Below are 14,647 nucleotides of genomic sequence, written 5' to 3' on the forward strand. Positions count from 1 at the left end.
CTGTATTACTCTTACAGCCTTGCCACACAATGCAGCTTTTCTTACTATAATTATTTGGGCACATGACTTTTCCTTAAAATATGTAGGCCAAGTTTTATCTATCTTAATAACATGTGAACATAACAAAACATGCACACTGCAGTTGTTCAATATATATTTTGTGTTTTTGTTAGGGAAGTGGCTATAAAGTATTTACTGCTATACATGGTGAGAAATATGTACATATTATGATCCAGTATAAGTGAAACATTACACAGTTTTATCACATACAGTTCACTTTGATATTTTTCATTTTGTTCTATTTCACTTGTTTAAGGGTAGTCGCAGAACACTAAATTGACTTAACAAGAGCCCAAACTGTGAAAATCTATTTTAGGGAATTTAGTGTTCTGTCTATAATTTTAAGATAATCCATTCATGATACAGTACTTGATTAGTCTGGTAAAATCATACTATGATGGACTATATTCTGCTATTGCTAAGTTTAGAGTACTGCTAAATGTGGGCTCCAGCCTTGCCCTTTCTGCATATAACCTTGTGCCAGCAGCAGGTGTAGCACTGTGTGAATTTTGTAATGTAGCAATGATGATTAGACTCACAGTAAGATAATTATATTTTTGGTTCTAAATGTCATATTCTTCCAAACCCAAAAGTTGTCAAACAAACAAAAGTAGGACTGATTTTAAACTGACTCAGCAATTCCTACTTAAAAGATAGCATCTCAAGAGATTTTATGAGTCAGACAAAATAATGAGCAAAAGCAGCAAGTTACAAAAGAGTACAAATTCTATAATTCTATTTATTATGAAATTCAATAAAAGGCAAAAATAATCTATGTTGTTATAAGTCAAAATATTGGTTCCAATGTAAAGGTGGGAAAGTGGTGGTTGACTGGGAAGGTGGCCTGAGGGAGCCTTTTGAGTGGTGATTCCACTTGAGATACATAATAAAAATTCATCAAATTGTACACTTCACATTTTTGTACTTTATTTTGTGTATATTAGATTTCAGTAACAATGTTTTCAAAAATAAATTAAGAAAGACAAGCCATCTTTATCAGCCAAAAAAAAGACAACATATGAGTGAAAGACATGTATGCCTAACAGAATGACCCAGCCCTGTTGTTTGTGAAACTGAGATGGTTGGGGGGTAACCATAGTGGAATTTCCCACCCTCATAGACAGTTGGCATCTATAACTACAGACTGATTGACATACTTCAGATGGGGGACTAAGCTGCTTTTGAACTCAAAAAAGTAGGGAATTACACTGCAAAACAATCAGTAATTTTGTATTTGTTTTTGGTGAGCCACATGACAGTAATTGTGATTTGTATAATGTTTCTTCGAACGGTTACATTACCCATTAGTGAACGTGAAACCAAAGTTTTAATGAAATACAAGTGAATATTAAATAAGAATGCAATGTACATAGAAAAGGTAACTAATGCTTTGACAGGCTTTTGCTTCAGTTATATATGTAAGTATGGTGAAAAAGTACATTTTCTTATTGTGGACTCAAGTGAAAAAATACAATACAAAATTAATACAATTCTATTACACAACATTTTGATCTGAAGCCACGAATTGGAAATCATTGACATATCGGAATTATTGACATGTCTGGAATTATTGACTCTTGCACAATTGCCATTAGCACTTTGCTTTTCTGTCAAAGTATCACAGGTTAACACATTCTTTTTTTTTTTAATCCCAACAACTTCCAAACTATAAAAACATTCTTATCTGCCCTATAATTAATTGGTAAGGAGGAAATAAATTGCTAACTTGGAGCATGACAATCCATTTGCAGCTGCTAAAAAAGATTTGCTTGCTCACACAAAATACTCTGAATTGCCCACTTCACTGGCATGTTGTAAATTACCCAACTATCTTTGCCTTCCACATAAAAAATGAGCATGGCAGCTCTGAGAACTGTTTGGCAGTATAAAACAATGCTCCCTGCCATCAACATTAGGTAGATAAATACACAACACCTGAATCAGCAGAATGAAAACTCTGCTACTTGAATACAGCTTTAGTTCTCTTCGAATAAATGCTACAAAATTAGTTCTGATAAATCAGTGCTTCATGCTGGGAGAACTGGGTACTCTCCTGAGGGTTATAGAACAACCAGATCTTTGGGTGACTGCAATGGGCAACATGCTTAGCAGCAAAAGAGACTGCTTACAAAAGAGAACAAAGTGATTTGAAACATTAAAAAAAGTGACATGCATCATTTTTTAAATGAGTGGTCAGATTTATTTGTTCAATAAATTAATCATACACTTATATACTCTGTGTTTCTGGAATTTGAAATTATGTAATTAATAATAAACAGTATTCAAACTTCCTGTCAATAAAGGGTATCACCTGAAAACAGTAGAGCTCTAAATATGTCCAAGAAATAAATGTGCAATTTTTGTTTTTAAACTTGAACTAAAAGTTATTAAAAACATGTAACACATCTATTCTCCCGCTTGAATTTAGGGTTTCTAGCAGCATTCAAAGAACCTGACTGACTGTATTATTTATTTAAAAGTATCACTGAAAACAGAAACAAAAATAAAGAAATATCTAAGTTAATAAGACTATTAGCAATTCAGAAAGGGGATCATTAGAACAAAAAATGTTGAACACTTCCTGGAAAATAAAAAGAAAATGGGTATAACAAGGTTGTAAGATATAAGGTAAATATATAAAAATTAATTTTATTTTATATATAACCAAATAAATTTAAAATGAACAAATTTTTAAAAGGTACCATTAATTTTAATGGCAACAAAAAGTGTAAGGTAACTAGATTATTAAAATATAATTAATTTAAAAATATGTAAAATATATTGACATCAAAGCAGATATAAATACATGAGAGCCATAACATGTTCACAGAAACTTAAATTTATAAAGATGTTGATTCTTCCCAAAATAACGTATAAATTCAATAGAGCAAGATTTTTCATGGAACTCATATGGACAAGATAAGACTGAAGATTAGCCAAAGCGATATTTTAAAAGAATGGCAGAGGGTCTGGGAGGCAGTTTGGAGTGATGTCAAAGGACATAACATTTCCATAAGACAGCAGAAAAAACTTCAAGAGATATATTGTACAACACGGTGACTATAGTTAATAACGATGTATCGCATTTTGAAAATTGCTAGAGTAGATTTTAAGTGTTCTCACTATAAAAAAAGATAAATTATTTGAGGTAAAGCATATGTTAATTAGCTCAATTGAGCCATTCCACAATGTATACATATGTTGTACATAATAAACATATAAAAGTATTATTTGTCAATTAAAAGTAAGTAAATAAGATAAACAAGATAGGAGAACATCTTATCAGATATTAAGACTTATGGAGCCAAGAAACCACCAGAATAGAGTTCAGAAATTCCCAGGTAAATATGGTAATTTCATAAGGGATAGAGCTGGCATGAAAATAATTATTTCATCCCATTAAAATATAGATTTATATTTTTAATATTATGTTCATAAAAATTGATCAAAAGTTATGTCATATTTCTAATTTTATTGATTAATTATGTACCAATAATAAGTATAATTATAATTCAATACAGGAGAAAATTTTAATTTGTAAAGCCTTATAAACACAGGAAAATAAAACAAATCATTTTAATTCATTTAAAGTTTTTTTTTTGCAGCAAAATGACAGGGTGATCATTTCCCAAGCATACAATTATGTGTTATCAGGATGAGATTCCAGGTCTATACGGAACACAAATAAGAGCTAACAGAGAAAACGAAAGAAAAAGTTTTGAGAATAAAAGGATAATGCATGAATTTTCTTTGAAATAGATGGCTATGGGTATAAAATACTGTAGTATATAGATTCTACTGGTAACATTTAAAAGAATTGTATAATAACAGGTTTCTTTTAAATATATATATATATATTTATATATCCAATGATTTTAATCACTGGAAACAAACAAAAGAAATCAACCAATGAAAAGTTGTTATAACTATATCATAAGACTAAGTCAATTTTAAGGTAAAAAACATTCGAATGGTTGATATAGAAACAGATCTGTGTATCTAGATAGAAATTTAGTATATGATAAAGTTTGCATTTCAAATCAATGGCAAAAATGTTTAAATTGTTTAAATTGTTTAAAATGTTTAAATTGTTAAATGTTTAAATTGTTTAAAAAAAGATGGGTTTTTAAACAAATGATGGTGGAACAAAAACAAGTGGTTTGCCTTGCATAAATAAGAATGAATTTTTTAGTTAATTAAATATACAAATTATATAGAACATAAATTAAGAGGAGGTCCTTAAGAGGATAATACTACCAAAAATCCACATTGAAAAGGACTAAAATATTCAATAATATAAATGTCAAACTTCTATGGAACACATGATTGAAGCAAATAGACTTCACAATTCCATTTTATGTAAAGCACAAAAAGAAGCAAAACCAATCTACATTGTTAGAAGGTAAAAGAGTAGTTACCCAATTTTTTTGTAGGGGTACAGGGGTGTTACTAGCAATCAAAACGGAACCTGGGGGCAGGAGAGCATCTGGTAATGTACGTATTTAATTTTATGTTTCTTGATCTGATGCTAATAAGGATGGTTTAGACTATAAAATTTCATAGTATATACACACATTATATAGGTGCTTTTCTGTGTGTATATTATAGAGAGATAAAACAGATTAGAATGGACACATGCACACATGGTATCTATCTGTCTAGCTAGCTAGTTACAGCACGTATCTTCCACATATCAAATTGCCAATACTGGTAAACTTAGGTATGGGAGTAGCACAAGAAGCTGGTGAGAGAGGAGAATGAAGATCAGGATGAACTTTTACTTTTGATTTTAAATTGATTTGTATTTATATATTTATGCAAGAAACATGTATTATTGCTATTTTTAAGTGAAAAAAGCCTACACATATGACATATAACATTCAAGACTTGTGACTTATACGTGTCAAAGCAATTCTATAGGGCATACTCTACCTGTGAATCTAATATTTTGGAAATTTCATGTGCATCAACATTTACGTCATCCAACCGCAAGCAAAACAAGTTTCTGGCAACCTGGACAAAATCTAAAATGGAACACATTTAAGTAAGAACATAGCATTTAACCCCTTCTAAATCTTACTTTATTCTGTATGAAGTTGCTAATGTTTCAAATTTAACCAGCATAAATTATCTTAAAATAGTATTGACTGAAGTGATAGGTAAATGTAGTCCAAATAAGAAGAGACAAATTGGTCTGAACTTACTTCAGTTAACTTTGCTAAAATTAATAATTCGGTTAAGATAATAATAAAGCAAATATATAGCGTGGACCTATAGTTTTTCAACCCTTGTATTATAAGTAGAACTTTTTCTGAAACATATGATAATATTATGATTTATGGCTTTTCTAGCTGGAAGAACCTGAGGTTTGATAGCAATTATTAATAGCAGCAGCTAATGTTTATGTAACAGCTGCTGTATGCCAGGCACGGTGCTTAGCAATTTCATCCTCCCAACAGTCTTCTGAGGTAGGTCCTCTTATCCTGTCCATTTTACAGATGAAAAAAATTGAGGCTAAGACAGGTTAAATAGGAAAAAGAACAGTTCATAGGCTTCTTCTGACATGAAGAGTAACTTACTTATCTATGTATCCTCAAATATTTTCCACTTTGGCTACTGTATTTTTAATTTCCAAGGATTCTTTTAAATGTTCTCTGATTGTTCCTGTTTTACAACATCCTACTTTATTTCATGGTTGCATTACCTTCACTTATCTTTTTAAAGATGTTATGAGAGTTTGCCTGAATTTTCTGTTTTGTTTTGTTTTGTTTTTGAGATGAAGTCTCATTCTGTCACCCAGACTGGAGTGCAGTGGCACGATCGTGGCTCACTGCAACCTCCACTGCCCAGGTTCAAGCGATTCTCCTGCCTCAGCCTCCTGAGTAGCTGGGATTACTGGCATGCACCACCATGCCCAGCTGATTTTTGTATTTTTAGTAGAGACAGGGTTTCACCATATTGGCCAGGCTGGTCTTGAACTCCTGACCTCAGTTGACCCACCCACCTTGGCCTCCCAAAGTGCTGGGATTACAGGCATGAGTCACTGCTCCTGGCCTCCTACCTGAAATTCTCTTCTGTGCTTCTGTATTTCTTTTTTTCTAAGTTCCTTTATTCTGTTTGTCTAATAGTTTGGGGTTCTATACTTTATGTTGGAGGATTTCTCCAAATCTCTGGTGACTCTTGACTATGAGTTCATATTTAAGAATTGGGCACTAAAAAAGTTGGTTGGAAATTTTGTGTGTGTAACTTGCTTTGTCAATTGGCAGTTTTCACTACAGGGAAATCTGGTGGCCAGCTGACATTTTTGTTCACTTCTTCAGAGAGAATACTATTGTCTTCTGCCTATAGTAATAAACATGGCGGCAAAGTTCTCTGAGCTATCTGGATGCATTTTACGAGTGATGACTCACTATATACTCCACAAACTCCCTTGCTGCTGGCAACTATGGGTCCACGATCTCTGGTTTAATTTCTCAAAGGAATATATTTCTTTTTCCCCGGAGGTGTAGCATGGTAGATGCCGGACTACTTAAGAAAGGGCAGAAAAGAGCATGCATAATTCTCCTTATAAAGATTTCCAACAATTCTGTTTCAATATCCTGCCTAAAAACTCAGTCTCCAGAAGTACTTGATGTCTTCAATTCCTAAATCATTTTAGGGTCAAATCAACTTGTTCCTCATTGTGATTTTCCTCTATCTTCACACACTTGGGCTTTACCTACCTCTGCTCACAAATTTGTTTACTTTCCTCACCCATTTTCCTGTCCTTAGACATTGTGGTTTTAGTTGTATATGTTTTTCTGCTTCTTATTTTCATGATTATTTTGGGATGATTTTCAAGTGGAGATGGGATGAAAAATATCTTTTTATCATCACTTAAAAACCAAAAGGTCAATTTTCTTTTTAGCAATACAGATGCTTTATAAATGATACAATGTTACATCTACTATACAAGAAAAAATTAAATACTTAATAGTGACAAGAAGACAAAACGTGTTACATTCAAACATTACTGGTGGTAGAACAAATATATTGCAAAATATCTCTGAAAAACAATTTACCAGTATATATCAAAAGTCTAAACCATTTGTGAGGATTAGGCTTAAGAAAAGAAAGAAAAACAGCTACATTCACAATGATGATAAATACAGATTTGTAATATCAGCTACTAAGAAACAATCAAAATTCACAATAGTAGAAAGCCTTAATATTCTAGTACAACAACTAAGTGGTACATTATGGTATCTTTAATAAGAATAGAGTTGATCCCTGAACAACATAGGCTTGAACTACACAAGTTCACTTATACATCAAGTTTTTTCAACCAAATGCATCAAAAATACAGTATTTGCCGGTTGCAGAAGCCACATATATGGAGGGTAAACTTTTACTATATGTGGGTTCTGCAGGGCTGTCTATGAGATTGAGTATGGCTGGATTTGGATATATGCAGGCGTCTTGGAAACAATTCCCCTCCCATAGCAAGGGATGACTGTAATTATGTAGCATCATAAATATATTTACTACATGATATTAGCTGAAAAAGGATTAGAAGGAACCTCACAGTAGTGAAATTAGAACTTCCATATTTTGTACTGTTTCTTTTGTTATTACTAAAGCAATGTTTATGCAGTAAATAAAAAATAAAAAGAATATGATAGAATGATGATAGTTTAGAGCTGTTTAGGTCCTAATAAAATTCTTTCTGCTGACCCTGACAGCTCAGTAATTCTAGCTGAGTTCTTGGGGTACTGATTAAGAAACTTGAAATGGATGTAGTTTTACTTTTCCTTCTCTCCTTCTAAAGAACTAACACTCTTAATGAAAATGTGTCACAATAACTCTTGAATGATGATTCGGTGATAATACAACACAGTAAACCTAATATTACCTCCAAAAGACACTGTCCCTTTTGAGTCTGCTTGTACTTGCTGTCTCAGGGCTTGGTGTTGTTCCTTTGTGGGCTGAATACCAAGATAATTTAGAGCCTGCAAGATAGAGAACTCATGAAAAGCAATTCTTCAAATCTCCAAAGAATAAAATTTTTCATTACAAACTTTACAACCCAGGGAAAATAATCAATACCAGAAAGAGTTGACCAGGATTAAACACCCTAGGGAAGTCGGCTGACTATGGATTAAGTGCCCATAAAATATTAGCTTCCTGATTTTACTACTACCTCACTTTTTCCCCAAGACTAGCACTTTGGCTAATACCAAATTTATGACATTATCCTATAACCAAAAATCAAACTATTTCTTAGTTTGTATGATTTGGCAGAAGTAAAATGGCAAAAGAATCTTACCACATCAGATTTACAAGTGACACTCTAAAACATGAATTATATTTGGTTAATATCTTGTCTTTGAGAGCAAAACTGAAGTTGATAGGAATTAGGTTCAACATAAAATCTTCTGATTTTTGGCTTGTTGGGGATTACACAAATAGTAAACTAAAAAGCTTTCTCTGCCACTTACTTCTCTCTTTCATCAGGCTCGTCCCTTAAGGGAAAGCTCTTTCTCCTTTTGGTATCCATTAGTGATTAAAAATTCAGAGACTGTTAATTGTATTCCAATGTCCATTCTCTCCTTGCTCCTTAGTAACCGAACTAACCACAATTTCGGCTGAAAACACTGCCATGCAGCTAAAAGACATTTCCTAGCCCCTTGTACATCTCCAAGCAGCCATGCCACTAACTAGGTACTAGCCAATGAGAGACAACGGGAAGTGCTATAGAGTACTATTAGGAAGTCTCCTTTCAAAAGTCAGGGTAAGCACTTCTTGTCTATTCGGATTAATAAGGGAGAAAGAAAGAGAAAGAAAAAAGATGAAAGGAAGGAAAGAAAGAGGGATTGATGGAATTTGAGCAGTTCTTTTGGTTCACGTGGTACCTCAGTAAAGATGGTGGAACAGAAAGATAATTGGAACACGGTCCCTGACACTCTGGAACCTCCACAGCAGCCCTGGATTACCTTCTTTCAGCTTCTTTTTGGTGTGAAAGAAATTTCTAAAGGAAACCACTGTTATTTTGAGTTCACTAGTTATACATAGCAAAATCTAATCTTAACTAACGCAAAGGGACTGATTGGATGTCCTATTATTGGATATGGCAAGAGCATATATAGTGTCGATCACATCAAAACTAAAATGTAGGCAAAGTTTAGTATTGGTAATTATCTCTTACATATTTCTTCCTCCTTTAGAATCTTGTTCAATCATTTAGTATTTCATTCATCAAATAATTTATTTGGTGCCTACTATTTGTTAGCCATTAAACTATGCATAGCTGATAGATAAATGAAATATAGTCTCTCACCCCAAAGAGTTTATGGTCTCTAGGGTGAGAACAACTGTAAAGAAATAAGTAAAACATGTAATTTAGTAGAAGTATATATAGGGTATATTAATATACAAAGCAACTGGTTAATTTGTAAGTGCACAATTTGGGAACAATGAAGAATGGAGGAATAATCTCAGGAAAGATTCTTTCAAAAATGATTCCTGAGCTTAGTGTAGCATCATCTGCTTATCTTGTCTTGCAGTCAAGTATTTGCATTGTATAACATGGCATAATGATTTTTACCTTCTGTATGTTTTTCTCTTCAGTTATAAAAATGTTTCAAATATAAACACAAAAAAGAATAATACAAAGAACACCCATATATTCACTATCATCAATTAGTCGTTAATATGTACTTAAAATTTATGTATATATTTTCAATAAATAAAACTATATATTTGGTTAAAAGTTTTTATAATTGTTCCTCAGCAGGAAGTACTATCCTAAGTATTCTTCCTAGTCCTAATTTAATGACGTTTACTATGTAAGCAAGTATCCCCCAATAATATTTACTATTATTTTGTGCATTTAAAGTTTCACATCAAGAGTATAATCTAAAAGAGTAACTCTACAAATTATTTTTATTTTTATCTCAATTTTGTGATTTCATAATTGTTCAATATTGTCTGCAAAACTAGTTCACTTATTTTAAACTGTGAATAGTAATCCATTGTATAAATTTATTGTAATTTATTATCCATTCCCTGATTAACAGGCTTTTATAACTACTCCAATTTGCTTTTTTAAAAATTACAGATTATACATGCCTCTTTGTATAAATGTATGAAAATTTCTCTACATTATATCCCTAGAAAAGGAAGTGCTAAGCCACAGGGGACATATGGTCAATTTTATTAGATATTGTGGAATTGTTCTCCAAATTGGCTTCATCAATTTATGCACACCAGTAGTGAATAAGCATTCCTATTTTTCTACATTCTTAACAGCACCTGCTGTTTCCACTCTTTTATTTTGTCAGTGTTGTATATGAAATAGTATGTTGTTTGTTAATTTGAATTCCCCTAGTTACAAATGCAATTAAACATCATTTACATGTTTATTACCAATGTTTTTGACTCATAAATTATTTAAAATATGTTTTAAATTTTCATACATGAGGTTTTAAGAAGTATCTTTACTGATTTTGAATTTGGTCTCTGTTTTCCAGCTGTGACACACAAAAATGTCTCCAGACATTGCCAAGTGTCCCAAGAAGAAACACTGCAGCTCTGCCCTTGAGAACCACTGCTCCAAAGACAATTGCTGTATTAACAATTGTATCTATTTTTTCAGGGTTTTTTCTATGAATATAGTACCTATAAATTTATATAAATTGTGACTTTTTTGCAAAAATTGTCACACTATATATGGTGTTAATTATTAATATATCATGTCTTTCTATTCTGTACATTTTACAAACATTGCATGCTTTTTAAAATTGTCATAATTGTACACTGTTGAAATGAACTTTTTTAAAAGCGTTCTCCTTCTGATAATCATTTAGAGTGCACACAATTTTTCACTATGGAACACAGTGCTACAAAGTGCTAGTGCTTTTTGCTTTATGCCAATGACTTCAGCAGCTGTAGGAATTATCTGAATTTTTTAAAAAATTATAAAATATTAATACAGCAGTTATAGAAAATACTATAATAAAGTAATAGATATCTACTATCTTGCTTCATTAAAGCTTAGCACTCAACTATATTTACTTCAGTTTTTGAATGTAACCAAAACATTATAAAAACCCCTTTTGAACTTATTCCCAGAGGTAAGACTTATCATATATTTGATTTAATATTCCCATGAATTTTTTATTATATAATATTTGGTATATACTAAAAGAATATATGTAAAAAAACACGAGTTTTAAAGTAGGACAGTAACACACGTATGAATCCACTTAAGCAGCATAAAACTGTGAACACTGTTGGATTCATACCACAATATGGATATGGTATTTCACCAGAGGTAACCATACTAATGAATTCTGAACTATTGATTTCTTCTTTATCATTCTTGATCTGTTTATTTTAAAACGGTTTTTCACATACATATGTATTCCTAACATGTTATTTTGTTTTACCGGTTTTTTAGCTTCATAAAAATGCTGCAGATGGTTTTCTAAAGCTTGCTTTTTTCACTCTACAGTAAGGTTTACTACATATTTCAAATCAGAAAGTGTGAGTTCAACTTTTTTCTTTATTAATTTTTAATTTCAATAGCTTTTGCAATATAGGTAGTTTTTGATTACATAGATGAATTGTATTAATGGTGAAGTCTGAGACTTTAGTTTACCTATTTACCCAAGTAGTGTTCACTGTACTCAATATGTAGTTTTTTATCCCTGCCCCACACACCATCCCCCTTCTGAGTCTCCAAAGTCCATTATTTCACTTCCTTTATGCTTGCCTTATGATACCCAGGGGACGTACTCTAGTTTCTTGGGTGATAGGAAGGGCCATAGGGTTCCCACAAGTTTCTGTCCTTTGTGTTAAGCTACCAGAGTGGGTGGAGGGGCAAAGCCAGGTGGGAGCTGGGTCAGGCAAGTCCGTGTTCTGACTCCACCTGAAGGACAAGCAGTGGCCCTTGTGGGGTTTAGTGAGTAGTTCTCTGGCCACCGGCAGTAATGTTCTAGGTTAAGAGCATAGCTGCCTCTGCTGTACAGAAGAGTTCACACAGGGAGTAGGGAGTAGCAGATGGCAGTAAGCCTCACCTAGCTCCCATGCACTTGGCAACGCAGGTCTCTCACTTGCAGTGTTGGCTAGAAGCAGCTAGCTAAATTCCAGCTAGCTAAACTCACAACTGCCCCAGGTCATAAGCCTTTCACATAGACAGGAACCCTAGGCTTTCAGGCCACACCCTTTCCAGTCTACTTGCAAAGCCAGGGTGCCCAAGCTCCTCTGCCTGAGGCCGCAGCATACTTCCCACTTGCCCCCTGGTTCTGGACAAGAGAGTTCATCCCCATTTGAGATTAAATCGTGAATTTCAGTTGGGAGCTTCTCTCAACCTGCAACCGCTGCCTGACTTAGTTGGCTGACTTCCACAAAGTCCCCTGTAATGTAGAATCAGGAATGGCTTCCTTCGGTCCATGTTGGAGGCTGCAAATGCACGCTATGCTCTTCCCACTGCCCCCTATATTAGTTCCAGTGCTGGGTAGGGTTAATGCCTTCTCCTGTGAGCTACACTACCAGGTTCCCCAGTGGGGGTGTATATCTCTACCCATCTTACACTCTTGGGACTTAGTTTTTTGGCTGGCTCATGGTGTAGGCTGCAGCCTCCTGCTTCTTTCAAAGGGTTTTGGGGTTTTATTCCATTTTCCTTTAAGCTCCTACATTGCTTCTTGGGAAAAGGTTCACAGTGTGAATATCGATACACTATTTTGTCTTTCCAAGGAGGACAGACATGCTAATACCACTCTAATCTATCATCTTGGGAAAAAAACAAAAACAAAAAACTTCTTTTTCATGACTGTTTCAGCTACTTTGGGTCTTTTGCATTTCCATACAAATGGATCCATCTTTTTTTGCATTTCCTACAAATGGATAGGGTTACCTTATCCATTTCTGAAAAATAGCCAGCTGATATTTTAATAAAGATTGCATTAAATCTGTATGTCAACGTGGGGAGTATTGCAATCTTAACAATTAAGCCCATAGATTCATGAGTACAACATGTCTTTCCATTTATTTAGATCTTCTTTAATTTCTTTCAATGATGGTTTGTAGTTTTAATTATATAAGTCTTACACTTCTTTTGTTAAATTTATTCCTAAATATTTTATTCTTTTAGATGCTATTGTAAAAGATTGTCCACTGTTCATTATAGTGTATAGAAATACAATTGCTTCTTATATATGATCTTGTATACTGTAAACTTGCTGAACTCATTTTTAGGTCTAATAATATTGTGGTGGATTCCTTAGGATTTCTTATATACAAGATCACATCATGTGGGAATAGAGATAGTTTTAATTCTTCCTGCAATCTGGATGCCTTTTATTTCTTTTTCTTGTCTAATTATCCTGGCTAGAACCTCCAGCATAGTATAAAGTAGAAGTGGCAAAGCAGACATCCTTGTCTTATCCCTGATGTTAGGAAGGAACCATCCAGTTTTCTACCATTGAGTACGATGTTAGCAGTAGGCTTACATAAATGTCCTTTTTGAAGTTTAGGAGATTCCTTTCTATTGTTAGTTTATTGGGTATTTTTTATCATGCAAAGGTGTTAGGTTTTGTCAGATATTTTTCTTGTGTCTATTGAGACTATCACGTAAAAGAATAAAAAAATCAAGTATCTGCTTTTAATAATAATAAAAAAAGACTATCATGTGGTTTTATCCTTTATTCTATTAACATATTGATTCTCCTATATTAAACCAACTTTGCATTCCTGAAATCAAGAGATGGGTTGGTACTATTTGTACAAAGTTTTTTGATTACTAATTCAATCTTTTTACTTGTTATAGTCTGCTTAGTTTTTCTATGTCTTCTTGAGTTAGTCTTGGTAGCTTGTGTGTTTCTAGGAATTTGTCCACTTCATCTAGGTTACCTAATTTGATGGCATATAATTATTCACAGTATTCTCCTACTTTGTTTTATTTCACAAGGGCAACAGTAATATCTATAACTTTCTTTTTAAATTAAATTAATTTTTTTTTTTTTTTTTTTTTTTAATGAGACAGTCTCGCTCTGTTGCCCAGGCTGGAGTATAGTGATGGGATCTCAGCTTACTGCAAGCTCTGCCTCCTGGGTTGATGCCATTCTCCTGCCTCAGCTTCCTAAGTAGCTGGGACTACAGGTGCCTGCCACCATGCCCAGCTAATTTTTTGTATTTTTTTTAGTAGAGACGGGGTTTCACTGTGTTAGCCAGGATGGTTTTGATCTCCTGACCTTGTGATCCACCTGCCTCAGCCTCCCAAAGTGCTGGGATTACAGGCGTGAGCCACCGTGCCCGGCCATCTATAACTTACTAAAACATGACATTGTGAAATTTGGGCTGATGTAGGAGGCTCTTGTTCCTTCATTTTCCTTACTACATAGTATTCCTCATATAATAATAATCATGCTACCATGAATTTATCCATTCTTTTATTGATGAATATTTAGACTGTCTCCTATCATTTATTCTTTTAAATAATGCTGATATATTCTTGTGTCTGTTGGTCAGGATGGTCTAGTTACACCATTGTTTCTCTAACCCCAGAGTCTTAGTAACCTAGAAAAGACAAAGGTTCGTTTTCTCCTTG

At 33.5% G+C, this 14,647-nt stretch overlaps 1 protein-coding gene and 1 long non-coding RNA gene across 5 annotated transcripts in view; one reads left to right on the forward strand and one right to left on the reverse strand.

Annotated features, from left to right (window-relative positions):
* The window catches only part of LOC108582645, a 93,817-nt gene extending 83,050 nt beyond the window's left edge, over window positions 1-10,767 (forward strand). The window contains exon 3 of the long non-coding RNA XR_001896359.3: window positions 10,569-10,767. This is a non-coding gene — a long non-coding RNA (uncharacterized LOC108582645). The remainder of the gene's footprint in view (window positions 1-10,568) is intronic.
* The window catches only part of STXBP4 (syntaxin binding protein 4), a 194,643-nt gene that overhangs the window by 124,585 nt on the left and 55,411 nt on the right, over window positions 1-14,647 (reverse strand). For all 4 annotated transcript variants that reach the window (XM_021929068.2, XM_021929067.2, XM_021929065.2 and 1 more), the window contains 2 exons: window positions 7,952-8,048; window positions 4,993-5,084 (listed from right to left, as the gene is read on the reverse strand). In XM_021929068.2, coding sequence (XP_021784760.2) covers window positions 4,993-5,084; window positions 7,952-8,048 — 189 coding nt within the window. The remainder of the gene's footprint in view (window positions 1-4,992; window positions 5,085-7,951; window positions 8,049-14,647) is intronic.

This window comes from Papio anubis, chromosome 17 (genome assembly GCF_008728515.1).
Source record: "Papio anubis isolate 15944 chromosome 17, Panubis1.0, whole genome shotgun sequence".
Classification (NCBI taxonomy): Eukaryota; Metazoa; Chordata; class Mammalia; order Primates; family Cercopithecidae; genus Papio; species Papio anubis.